This window comes from Macaca mulatta, chromosome 16 (genome assembly GCF_049350105.2).
Source record: "Macaca mulatta isolate MMU2019108-1 chromosome 16, T2T-MMU8v2.0, whole genome shotgun sequence".
Taxonomy (NCBI): Eukaryota; Metazoa; Chordata; class Mammalia; order Primates; family Cercopithecidae; genus Macaca; species Macaca mulatta.
The window spans coordinates 46,577,389-46,590,883 of record NC_133421.1 but is presented as its reverse complement, the minus strand read 5'-3'; the positions used below and the strand labels follow the sequence as shown (position 1 = coordinate 46,590,883).

Here is a 13,495-nt window from a genome sequence, read left to right as displayed (position 1 = left end):
CATCAGGAAATCCTGGTATCTTCAAATCCTCTACCTTCAAAATACACAATCAGATCACCTCTCATCACCCATGCTTAGATTATGGCAACAACTTCCTGATAGTCTCTTTGCTGGCACTCTTGGCACGCCCTTTCCCAGAAGCTCAGCAGTCAGAGGGATCCTTTTAAAACATAAGTCATATCTTATCCTTACTGTATTCAAAATTCTCTGCTGGCTCCCAGCTCACACAAAGTAAAAGCCAAAGTTCTTACAGCAGTTGGCAGAAGTCCTTACAAATGGCCACAAGGCCGTTTGTCGTTGTGCCCCTGCACCTGCTTACCTCTGTGAACCAGAACTTTCCCCCTCTCTCTGCTCTAGCTGCTCTGATATACGTTTCTTTCCTGCCTCAGGGCCTTTGCACTTGCTGTTACCTCTGCCTGGAATGCTCTCCTCCCAGGTGTCCACGTGGCTCACTCAGCAACCTTGGGGCTCTCAGATGTCACGTTCTCTGTGGCCACTCTCTTCTTCCTTGTCCATCCTGTTTAAAATGGCTACCAGGCTGCGCACAGTGGCTCACGCCTGTAATCCCAGCACTTAGGGAGGCCAAGGCGGGCAGATCACCTGAGGTCAGGAGTTCCAGACCAGCCTGGCCAACATGGCGAAACCTTGTCTCTACTGAAAAATACAAAAGTTAGCTGGCATGGTGACATGTGCCTGTAGTTCCAGCTACTCAGGAGGCTGAGGCAGGAGAATTGCTTGGACCCAGGAGGCGGAGGTTGCAGTGAGCTGATATCACGTCACTGTACTCCAGTCTGGGTCACAGAGTGAGACTCTGTCTCAAAAAAAATTAAAACTAACTAAATAAAAATAGATGGCTACTCCCGGTATCTCCTTTACCTGCTACAATTTGCATTGATTTTTTAAATCATCTGACACACACACATACACATACACATATTCACGTATTTATTTGCTATCTCCGTGACTAGAATATAGGGTTCATGAAGGTAAGGATTTTTATGTATTTGGTCTACTGATGTATCTCCAGTGTCTCGAACGATAGTGCCTAACATGCAGCAAGTGCCAGTAAGTATTTCTTGAATAAATGAAGGGGAAATATTATTTTGGATTATGTGTTTCCAAAAGCAAAGATATATACAGAAGATCTTGTAATGGCTCAGGAAATCTGACATGTTTTCCTTATACTGGTATTTTCTGGTCTTTTTGAAAAATTAGCTTTATCCATTTATTACCTTCAACCTTCATAATTAATTGGGGATAGTTTAATATATCAGTTCATTAATGATGTCAAGACAATGTAGCACTGGAAAGAAATGTTTCTTTGGGGAATATAACAGTGTGTATCTGGTGAAAAAATAAAAGACGGCAGAAAGAAACATCTTGTTTTTGTGTTGCGTGATCTGTTGGCATAAACGTACATATGCAGATTGTGCGAAGCCTGTTTTAGTGTTTCCTGCTTTTGATGTTGTCCCCCTCGTATTTGCTTTGTGGGTTCTCCCTTTGAAAGTGTTTTCTCTGTAGGCACGCATCCAGGAAAAAGGAATGTTCATCCAGGCACGTGCAAAGTCCTGCCCACTCTAAAGATTCATTTGTAAAATAGTCGTGTTATACATCTCAGCAGACAATCCAGTATTTGTCCAGTTAGAATGACCTCTGCGCCCAGGAGAAGAAGAGGAGGGAGCGGGGTGGGGAGGAGGGACCGAACAGGCACTTGGTTCAGCTGATTGCAATTTCTCATAAATATTCAGCCTGTGTGATGCTGTTGGGATGTGTTTGAAGTGTGAAGACATGGATACGTCATATCTCATTTTCTAGAGCAGCTTTGGATGGCGTGTTTGAATTAATTCCTAAGTCAAAAGGGACACACTGGCCCTGATTTTCCTGGGACAGAAGTTAGCTCCCACCTCTTCCTGACCTTCACTCTTCCTTGCTCACTGGACTCCGCCATGATCCCCAACCCACTTTTTAGAACACGAAGCCACTTTTAGTTCCATCTTCCCAGTGCTCTCTGTGGCCCTCCCACATGTAAGATCATGTAAGATCATCACGTTCTATCTTCTTCTTTTCCTAAGGAGGACAAAGACTCTCCCCAGTGAAGCCTTTCTCTTCTCCTCAGGCCCTTCCTTCCCGACTCAGCCTTGGTTTACCACTGAGATTTGCCATATACCATACAAATGAACAAAAACATGTTACCAATTATTGGCAGTTGTTTTTTTTTTTTTAAGCAAACGTCAAGTTGGTGATGAAGTTATCTGGGAATGTCAACCAAACCCAGAAGACTACACGAGACTACAGGAGAAGGCACTCTGAGATGAGATGATACTGACACACAATACCCATCGTATATACAGTTCTATGTGTTTAACATATATTAACCCTCTTACTTCTCAAACAACCTTATAAAGTAGGTACTACCATTATCATTCCAGCTTCACATAGCAGGACACTAAGGACCAGGGAGGTTAAATGGTGGAGTTGGAGATTCTAATCAAGGAATTCTGGCTCCAAAGATAATTCAAAGACTTGCCCCCAACTGTGGGCCAAGAGCTCAGATTCCCTGACTGTCTGCCTTGTATTCTTTCTTATCTACCTGAATTCAGCAGCTTACACTGCAGTATCTCTGCCTAGGTGGAATACCCCGTAACTGGTTAGCATGGAGAAGTTTAATACAGTTTAAGGCAGGTTTTCAGTACTGATTTTATTTCCTATCCATGGATGTTAAAATGAAATTTGCCTTCCCCAGGCTCACCCTGGAAAGTGACAGCTGGCTCTGATAAAAATGGAACCGTCTGTCTGTGAGCCTGGGGTCAGGGTATGAAAAGACCCTGGAGATGGTTGGTCCATCAGGTGGTGGGAGGAAGGTGTGGGGGTGGAAGCTTGCCAATGAATCTTCAGAGTGTGTAATTCCCCTGGGCCCTTGTATAGCCAGTGGAGGGAGGTCCCTGTTTGATTTAGAAAGGTGAAGCTAACCATCCTTGGGGCTCTCAGTTGCCAGGGTCAGCTGTCTACATATCTTGGTTCAAACAGGATTTGGTTAGGAAAACTCTCTAGAGACTGTCCCCAACCCAGCCCTCCTCCCTGTCTTCCATCTACACCTCTGCCCAGATGACCTGTTAGATAAATACGACCTTCTGGGTTTTCAGGGTCTAAATGCAAGATCTAAAATCTACCAAAAGCAGATGCTTGCTTTTCCAGAAACAACACGAGTCCAGATATAGGGCTTCAATTGGGGCTGGAGCTTGAGGCCTGTGTTCCCTTCCTCTTCCCGGAGCTCACAGGAGCCATCCAACAGGACAGCTCAACTAATGAAAGGGGATCTTGGCCTCTCTCCATATGTAGTGCTTGGCCTTGTCCTCAGCCCTCCTCAACCCAGTCATGAATTTTTCTCTTGACTGTTTCAACCCAAATTATACTGTTAGGGGGAGCTAGGAATCAATTAAAGTCAGTACTTCCATATCCATCCATTCCTGGCCACAGAGTAGGTACTCAGTAAATTTGCCCAGCTCGCTGAAAATTGAATCTCCCACTTCAATGGGATTTTGAAAAAAGTCCATTACTCATGGCCTGGTTAGCACAATCTTTGCTTCCACTTCCGTTGGGACATGCTCTGCCTAAAAGCGAAGAGCCACAGGCCAGTAGGCCTATGCTGTTTGGCAAAAAAGAAAACAGCAAAGAAGACAGGTCCATCTTCCTTTCTCCTGGAGTCAGCACTGAATTATTTGTGGTAAAGTCCCTGCTGATGGAGTCTCTGGGCCTTTGGCTTTTTACTGTTTGGACTATTTGTATTCCTTAGCATCCCCGCCAGAGAGAGAATCTTGGGCAAGAGGTGATGTCCACAAGAGCCCATTCACTCAGTGACTGAGAGCTCTAAAGGAAGGAAAAGGAGGGCAGGAAGAAAGTCTGGAATTAATGCTTTAAATGAGGCTAAACAATTTACCCGCAGGGTTTTCATTCATCCTACTTTTTGTCTGTTTCTATCACACAGGTCACCCACCAGGAGTTGACTCTGTGACTTTACCCCTGTGAGTTGCAGGGAAGAAAAGGGTGCTAGCTCCTGCTCCAGCCAGATGCCCTCTGAGTGACTCGTGGAGTCTTACTGGGGAAATCAACTCTCCTTTACCTCAATTAGCAGTGAAGCCTACACAAAGACACCAGGAACAATGATGGCAAGAGAAGGCCACCCGCCTCTCTACACCCCTAGATGACACACTACATGATCCCAGCGGAGTACACAGAAAATTCCAAGGAGACCAGAGGCCAGGGGTCCTTGGTGGAACCATGGCAGGGAAAGTATCAGAGACAGAAATATGAGGCTCTGGGTAGTGATAAAATAAATTGTTTTAATGGAAGGCTTTCTGAGACTGCAACTTTTTCTTCTGCTATCAAACAGCCAGTTTCCCTGCCCTGGGGTTTGTGAGGGAGTGCACGGCTGAACTCCTGACCCACAGGAAGCTGGCACGTTACTCTGACACACTACGTTCAGCCCCTCCAGGGATCCAGAGGTGTGTCTTAATGTCAGGAGACTGGAGTTAGCTGGTAGTCAGTCCAAGGTATGCCATCCCCATGAGTGTCCAGACCTGAGGGAGGGGACAAGCGGCTTCACTTCCCACTTAGGGTGTTTCTCCATGAAGGAAGAGAGAGGGGACAGATCACTTTTGAAATTTTGACTCTGACCTTTACAAAGAAAACTATTAGACACTTTAGTATTATATACAGGGCAGAGGGGAGAGGACACACAGGGGAAATTGCACTTAATTACAGTAGTTTATAGTTTACAGCCATTGGACAAATTTACTTCTTTAAAAGAAATCTCAAGATCATTTGGGATGGGGGCGGGGGAGGGAGTCTGCAGATATTTACAGTGTGTTTGGCTCAGTTCACTAGCACGTGTCCTCCTCTCCTCGTTTCAGTAACAGATTCAAGTTTTCGCATCAGTTTGTTCGATGAAGGATCACAACGTAGACAGTACGGCTTTCTTGCTTCCTCTTCGGCGGTTCCTTGTCTCCCACCTCCAGGACAGACAGGAGTCCGTGACATCGTGGGAGAGGCATCGTGGCAATACTGCATAGAAGGGAAGCTGGGTTTCAGGATGCGCCTCCTGAGAGTGGATTGTCTGAGGTGCCAGCAGGACGTCCGTCGGGTAAGCAGGGACCTCTCGCAGGTGCTTGTCAGGTCACTGGGCTTTTCCACGACAGCTGCCCAGAGGCTGATGGTGTGGAAAACACGGTCCTTGTTGCTGCGCACAAAGTAAGTGATGTGTAGGCATCACCAGGCTTGCAGAGGACACTGCAGAGAGAGAGGAGGGAGAGTGCTCAGCTGTGTCATTTGGCAGGGACATGGGCCATTAGTTTGGCTTCTCTAAGGGAGCTGATGCCGAACTCCACCAGCAAAGGGCAGCAGGTGGAGGGCTGGGGGCCTCGTGTCTGCTCAGTTCCGCGGTTTTCATGCTGAGGCGCACTTCCTGCAGGAAAACCTGGGAGCCGGCTTTCCCGGCCACTTCAGAAGAGAGAAGTGAATCGTTGAGGACCTTGAAATAGTCCTAATTTGCTGACCTTAATCCTGAAGTTGGGCCCCTCTTTCTGTGACAGTGGCATTATAGAGTGCCCAGTGTGCTTGAAAAGGCAGCTGGATGGTGAGCTCTTGCCTCTCATGGACACAAGAGTCTCTTCCTAAGACCTCTAAGAGCTGAGGTCTCCTATACTAATGCTTCTCAAACTTTAATGGACCCACGAGTACCAGGGAGCCTGTGAAAATGTGGATTCTGGTTTAATTCTGACTTGTACGCCTGCGGTGGGCCTAAGAGTCTGCATTTCTAACAAGTTCCCAGGGTGTGCCAGTGCTGCTCCCCTAGGGCCGCAAGGCCAGAAAGCACATGAGAAAATGACCACTCAAACTACTCATCAGGAAGGAGCTTTGCAAATTGCAAAGTGCTTTCTACAGGTTTCTTACTTTGGCATAAGAAACTCAGAGGACCAGGGAAAGGATCCAAAGGCTGAAGGCCTCTGATGCCATCCTTGTGGGTGGACCAGGGCAGGAGACCCCAGAATGGCTGGAGAAGCCCTCAAGAGAAGCCACCTCACCCAACTCAGGGCAGCCTCGCCCTCCAGTGCCTGGGCCTTACTCATTTGAACCGTCATGGAGCGTCCCTGCTCTCCTTTTCACTTCTGGGGAGTCTTTTTGTCTCCCTGTGTCTCCTCCTTCCCTTTTGTTTTTGTTGGCATCTAAGGTTCTGCCTTTGACTTAGTGGCTTATTCTCTCAAGATCCCCCCCAAACACACACACACACACACACACACACACACGCCTACAAATACTACTAAAGGCCACTGTTACCACATTGATCAGTGCTCCAACCATAACCCTATATGAGGATACCATTATGTCTATTTGACAGATTAGGAAAACAAGGCTAAAAGAGTCAGTGAATTATCCAAGGTTTGAGAACTAGGAGAGTGTGGAGCCACAGCCTCAAACTAGCTGTGTAGGTGACCACTCAGAGTGTGCTCTTTCAATCATGCTTGGAGGTGGGGAGCCTTCTACGAAGTTTTGTGCTCTTGGACAAGTCACTCTCTGTGTGCCTCAGTTTCTTCCCCTATAAAATGGGAGTTGTTGTGTGATTCGACGAGTCAACACCTGCAGAGTCCTGAGAGTGGTCCTTGGCACAACTGTTATTATTAACATGGGGTTCTTCAGCCCAAGCCCGTGCTGCTCCTCAGTGCTCTTAAGAGTGGGGCTGAAGGCCGGGCACGTTGGCTCACACCTATAATCCCAGCACTGTGAGAGGCCAAGGTGGATGAATCATGAGGTCAGGAGATCGAGACCAGACTGGCTAATATAGTGAAACCCCATCCCTACTAAAAATACAAAAATTAGCCGGGCATGGTGGTGCGCACCTGTAGTCCCAGCTACTTGGGAGGCTGAGGCAGGAGAATTGCTTGAACCTGGTAGGTGGAGGTTGTGGTGAGCCAATATTACGCTCCTGCACTCCAGCCTGGGCAACAGAGCAAGACTCGGTCTCACAAAAAAAAAAAAAAAAAAAAAAGAGTAGAGCTGAGCAGTGTGTGCATGTGAGGAGACAGGCTTCTGATCCTTCTACATTCTTGAGACGTTGGTCAGGGTCCTCTGATACCCTTTGCCTCCTCTTCCTCCCCTGGCCCACCCCCACTCTCAAGTCTCTTTACTTCCCACTATCAGCCTTTTTCCAATTTTCAGATTTCAGGTGGAGGAGAGAGAAAACGGCTTGTGACCTTGCAGGTTTCAATAGAAGAGCAAACAAGAAGGGCAGATAAGGAGACGCCAGTGAGATTCTATGACCTGTCATTAGGGATGGGCTTCCCAGCTATCAAATGTTTGCTCACATAATAAAATGGTGGCAGAGCCCAAAATGTTGTCAAAGGAACTAGAGTTATTTGCCCCCTTCAGAGTCTAAACACAAACATCTGATAAGGGGTGCACTGTGGTCTTTTAGAACTGGAGGCCCAGCACATGCAGCCCCACGGGGGCCTGGCCCAGAAGATCTCTGAGAGACCGCGGGGCCCTCCATCTGAAAGGTGCGGTAGCTGTGGCAATGTGAAGGGCATCCTCACTCTAAGAGGATTTGTTACATAATGGTAAGAGCTAACATTTATCGATGTCCTACTGTGTGCCAGGCACCATACTAAGGGTTTCAGAACCATCACTGCCTCAAATTCTTACATGGACCCTTTGAAGTAGGTGATTATCGTGAATTCATTTAACACATGTTTGAGTGCCTACTGCGTACTTAGCACTTTTTTAGACACTGGAGATGCAACTGTAAACAAGACCCTGCCCACGTCTTCACAGACTTTACCTCCTAGTGAAGGCTTTGAATAATAAACAAGTAAACAAATGCACACATACACACACACACACACACACATATAATACAACTTTAGGCAGAAATGAGCACTCCATAGAAAAATAAACATACAGGTTAGGGCAGCTTGAGGAAAAAGAGATTACCTTAGATAGGGGAATCAGGCGAGGCCTCTTTGAAGTGGTAACATTTGAGCTGAACGAAGTGAATGGGCAAGCATGTAAAAATGCATGGAAAAAAAGAGCTCTGGGCAGACACCACAAATGCAGGAGTCCTGGAGTGGGATCTCTTCAGCCGTGGCACAGCTGAAGCTGAGCGGGCGATGGAGCGAGGGAGGAGGTGAGAACGGTGACACTGGCAGTGGCATAATCACATAGGATCCTGTATGTCTCTGTTTTAGTTAGGTTGTCATGGAAAGCTATTGGAGAGTTTTGACAGGGGATTGACATACTTGGTGTCTCTTTGTAAGAGATCACTCTGGTAAACAGACCCTAGTGGGGCAAGGGTGGAAGTGGGAGACAGGCAGGGGCCACCTAAGGAGATCAGGGAGAGACAAGGGGGCCTGGGCTGGGACTAGGACAGTCCTGATGGGAGTGTGAGAAGAGGCCAAATTTAGGATGTATCCTGAGGGCCCCCTAGTAGAACTTATTGATGGACCCATGTAATGTGGAGAGAAGAATCAGGGACACTCTCAGCTCGCTCACTTGAATAACTGGTACCAGTTTTGGAAATGGAGAAGCCCATGGAGGAAGCAATTTTGATAGGATGAAATTAGGGCAAAATGAAGAGTTCCTATTTTAGGCACATTGAATTCAAGAGGCTTATTAGATATTTTAGACATGCATCTCTCCCTGCCGAAGAAGCACTGGATTTGTGAGTAAGCGCTCAGGGAAGACTGGACTGCAGACAGAATTATAGGAGCCATCGGCATGTACACTTGATCTAAAGCCATGGACTGGAGGAGACCACCCAGGAGTGAGCATAGATGAGAGGAGGCCAAAGAATGAGGCCTGGGGCCCTCCAACACATAAATGTGGGGAAGATGAGTTGTCAGCTGAGGAGATGAGAAATGGCCAGTGCCGTAGAAGAATCAGGAATGGTAGTATCCTAAACTCACATGGAAAAAAGGAGAGAGCGATCAGTTGTGTCAAAGACAGAGGCTGAAGAGTAACCATTGGATTCAGCAGCAGGGAGGTGTTCGTGAGCTGGACACAGTGAGGTGTGAGGACAAAAGCCAGTCTGCAGCGATCTCAAGAGAGAATTGAGGGTGAGGAAATGGAGACAGTGAGGACACATAAGTCACTTCTATGACCATGAACTTATGTGAGATTCATCGTAGCTCCATTAACTAAAAGTCATGAAAAAATGCTCATCATCACTGGCCATCAGAGAAATGCAAATCAAAACCACAATGAGATACCATCTCACGACAGTTAGAATGGCGATCATTAAGAAGTCAGGAAACAACAGGTGCTGGAGAAGATGTGGAAAAATAGGAACACTTTTACACTGTTGGTGGGAGTGTAAACCAGTTCAACCATTGTGGAAGACAGTGTGGCGATTCCTTAAGGATCTAGAACTAGAAATACCATTTGACCCAGCCATCTCATTACTGGGTATATACCCAAAGGATTATAAATCATGCTGCTATAAAGACACATGCACACATATGTTTATTGTGGCACTATTCACACAAAGACTTGGAACCAACCCAAATGTCCATCAATAACAGACTGGATTAAGAAAATGTGGCCCATATACCCCATGGAATACCAGGCAGCCATAAAAAAGGATGAGTTCATGTCCTTTGTAGGGACATGGATGCAGCTGGAAACCATCATTCTCAGCAAACTATCGCAAGAACAGAAAACCAAACACTGCATGTTCTCACTCATAGGTGGGAATTGAACAATGAGAACACTTGGACACAGGAAGGGGAACATCACACACGGGGGCCTGTTGTGGGGTGCGGGGAGGGGTGAGGGATAGCATTAGGAGATATACCTAATGTAAATGATGAGTTAATGGGTGCAGCACACCAACATGGCACATGTATACATATGTAACAAACCTGCTCATTGTGCACATGTACCCTAGAACTTTTTTTTTTTTTCTTTTGAGACGGAGTCTCGCTCTGTCGCCCAGGCTGGAGTGCAGTGGCGCGATCTCGGCTCGCTGCAACCTCGGCCTCCCGGGTTCATGCCATTCTCCTGCCTCAGCCTCCTGAGTAGCTGGGACTACGGGCGCACACCACCACACCTGGCTAATTTTTTTTTTATTTTTAGTAGAGACGGGGTTTCACCGTGTTCGCCAGGCTGGTCTCTATCTCCTGACCTCGTGATCCGCCTGCCTCGGCCTCCCAAAGTGCTGGGATTACAGGCGTGAGACACCGTGCCTGGCCGAAGCCTAGAACTTAAAGTATATATAAAAAAAGTCATGATTATAATTCCGGTTTTACAGATGAGGGAAGTGTGGCCTGGAGAAGTGATAAGTAAGTTGGCTAGGGTCTCATAACAGCAGGGCTTGTGCTGTGCACCCCTATGTAAGAGCACTTCTTTCAACCCCCTCAACAGGGGGAAATAAATGCCTTTTGCCACTTAAAGCCCTTTTCCCAAACTCAGAGCCGCTCAGGGATGCCAGCAGGGGAAGTCAAGAGTGACCCAGCTTCCATGGGCTGGGTGTTTCCTTTGGGACATGCGCTGAGTAAGTATTTTACACGTCTTCATCAGTTAGTCCTTTCAGTGATCCCATGAAAGAGGTATCATTATCTTCATTTCACAGGTGCGCAAACAGAGGCTCAGAGAGGTTTAGACATTTCTCTGAGGTCACACAGGTAGAAAGTAGTAGAATCTTGAGCCCAAATCTGCCTAACTCCCAAGTCGATGCTCCCAACCATCAGAACACTCTGCTTCCCCACCCAGTGAAGAAGCTGGCAGAGCGGGAACAGCTGAAGCGGATAGATGTTGAGGCCACCCCCCTCCCCTCTCCCCGTGTCAGCGCCCTGACTAGTGACTGCTCTGGGGGCCCTCTCTTGACCTTCCCATAAACTAGGAAGTCAAGCAGCGGGGAGAGAACGTTGTGGAAACAGGAGTTGGCTCACAACCTGCCTACACTTGTTCTAACTGAGGTCAGTGCTTGCTGTGGTCTTGTTTCCAGACTAGCGGGGCATTGTTGAACTCAGGCACAAACCCACTCAGAGATAACTTGCCAGCACCCAAGAGTTGAGGAGGAGGGAGAGGTATGTGCTCTGGAGGGGACAGATGGCAGTAGATGCAGAAGGATTCTTGGCAGCGAGAAGTCCCAGCCTGGGGTTCCTGACCTGTAATCCCCAAGGCCCTTGGGGCATGTCTGCCTTGACAACAGGAAGTACTGGGATCGGACAGATACAAGTACAAATCCTGGCTTTAGCTTTATACCTGCATAGCCTTAGGTTGTTATTATGGGTGCTTAAAAGTGGATATTGGAAGATGAACGTTGTTTAATGGGTTGGGAGTGAGAAAACCAGTCTGGAAGTCCAGCTCTGGAATTTATGATCTGTTTGAACTTGACCAGATCCACACCTGTCTTTGAACCTCAGTTTTCTGCTTTGTAAATCAGGTATAAAAATAACGACCTTGCAGAATGGGTAAGAGGGTTCTCCAGGAAATGTAAGCTAGAAAAGCATCTGGGGTGCTGCTTGGAATATGGAGCCATCAAAAAATACGAGTTCTGCATTCATTCATTCATTCTTTGTTATTTACTGAACATCTAATATAGCCCAGGCATTTGGCTAAGCCCAAAGGGTATGGGTGCTTTGAGAGGCCCTGAACTATTTGCTTTTTTCCTGGGAAGTGGGTGAATGGGGAGTCTGTGTATCAGCAGGAGAATGGGAAACAGGGATCTGGAGCTCAGGCCCAAGAGGTAGGATGTGCTTGAGAGACAGTAGTAATCCTGAGACATTTTCTTACCCCAGCCTGCTTTGACTGCATGTAGACCAAGCACCAAGTTGGATATTGAAAGAGTCACTAGGCCGGGCTCAGTGGCTCATGCCTGTAATTCCAGCACTTTGGGAGGCGGAGGCAGGCGGATCAAGAGGTCAGGAGTTCGAGACCAGCCTGGCCAACATAGTGAAACCCCGTCTCTACTAAAAATACAAAAAATTAGCTAGGTGTGGTGGCGTGTGCCTGTAGTCCCAGCTACTTGGGAGGCTGAGGCAGGAGAATCGTTTGAACCCAGTAGGAGGAGGTTGCAGTGAGCTGAGACCATGCCATTGCACTCTAGCCTGGGTAACAGAGTGAGACTCCGTCTCAAAAAAAAAAAAAAAAAAAAAAGTCACTGGAAGGGGAGACAACTATCTCCTAAAGGATCACAGACGGGAGAGAAAACAGGGTGGGTGCTATCACTCTGAGTACTTGACTATGTACTAGGCATTCTGTTAGGCACGTTGAATATTTTGTGAGATGGGGGTGGGATTTTCCCCATTTATAGATGAAGAAACTGAGTCTCCCAAAAGGCAATTAACTGCCCAAGGTCACATACCAGAGGGTGATGGAGCTGAAAGTAGCTCAGGTCTGCTGGCGTTTCCAACCACTGTACAATGCCTCTAAAATAGCACTGCTCAGGATGTGTCCCTTTGACCCGAGCAGGGTGCGTGCTAACTGCCTGGGTCAGCGCACACATCAGCAAGTGAAATGCTCCGAGAAGCCCTGCCCAGTGGCATTTAACTTTATGGAACCCAGCAGTTCCCCCAACATATTTGACCAAGAAATCCTTCTCTCCCCTCACTCGTATGTCCTTGATACTTAGTGATATGGTTTAGATGTGTGTCCCTTCCAAATTTCATGTTGAAATATGATCCCCAGTGTTGGAGGTAAGGCCTAGTGGGAGATACTGGATCAAGGGGGCAGATCCCTTATGAATGGCTCAGCACCATCCCCTTGGTCATAAGTGAGCTCTCACTCGAGTTAATCCACACAGGATCTAATTAAGAGTCTGAGATCGCCCCTTTCTCTCTCTCGTTCTTTATCTCACCATATGACATGCCTATTCCCCTTTTACCTTCTGCCCTGACTGTAAGCTTCCTAAGGCCCTCACCAGAAGCAGATGCTGGCACCACACTTCCTGTACAACCTGCAGAGCCATGAGCCAATTAGACGTATTTTCTTTATAAGTTACCCAGCCTCAGGTATTCCTTTACAGTGATGCAAATGGACTAACACAAAAAACTGGTGCTGGGAGTGGGACATTGCTATAAAGATACTTGAAGATGGCCAGGCACAGTGGCTCACGCCTGTGATCCCAGCACTTTGGGAGGCCGAGGCGGGTGGATTACCTGAGGTCAGGAGTTTGAGACCAGCCTGGCCAACATGGTGAAACCTTGTTTCTACTAAAAATACAAAAAAATTAGCCAGGCGTGGTGGCCTGCACCTGTAATCCTAGCTACTCGGGAGGCTGAGGCAGAATTGCTTGAACCTGGGAGGTGTAGGTTGCAGTGAGCCAAGATCACACCATTGCACTCCAGGCTGGACAACAAGAGCAAAACTCCGTCCCACCCCCGCCCAAAAAAAAAAAAAAAAAAAAAAGATACTTGAAGATGTGGAAGCAGCTTTGGCAACGGGTAATAGGCAGAGATTGGGAGTTTAGAGGGCCAGAAGAAGACAGGAAGATGAAGGAAAGTTT

At 47.3% G+C, this 13,495-nt stretch overlaps 2 protein-coding genes and 1 long non-coding RNA gene across 7 annotated transcripts in view; 1 reads left to right on the top strand and 2 right to left on the bottom strand.

Moving 5' to 3' along the window:
- The window catches only part of SYNRG (synergin gamma), a 334,879-nt gene that overhangs the window by 166,313 nt on the left and 155,071 nt on the right, over nucleotides 1-13,495 (bottom strand). The gene's annotated exons all lie outside the window — the stretch shown is intronic.
- The window catches only part of LOC144335472 (uncharacterized), a 63,417-nt gene that overhangs the window by 44,002 nt on the left and 5,920 nt on the right, over nucleotides 1-13,495 (top strand). The gene's annotated exons all lie outside the window — the stretch shown is intronic.
- The window catches only part of HNF1B (HNF1 homeobox B), a 70,955-nt gene continuing 61,780 nt past the window's right edge, over nucleotides 4,321-13,495 (bottom strand). For all 5 annotated transcript variants that reach the window (XM_077969405.1, XM_001112182.5, XM_077969406.1 and 2 more), the window contains 1 exon segment: nucleotides 4,321-5,286. In XM_077969405.1, the coding sequence (XP_077825531.1) occupies nucleotides 5,266-5,286 (21 nt within the window). In that variant the 3' untranslated portion in view covers nucleotides 4,321-5,265.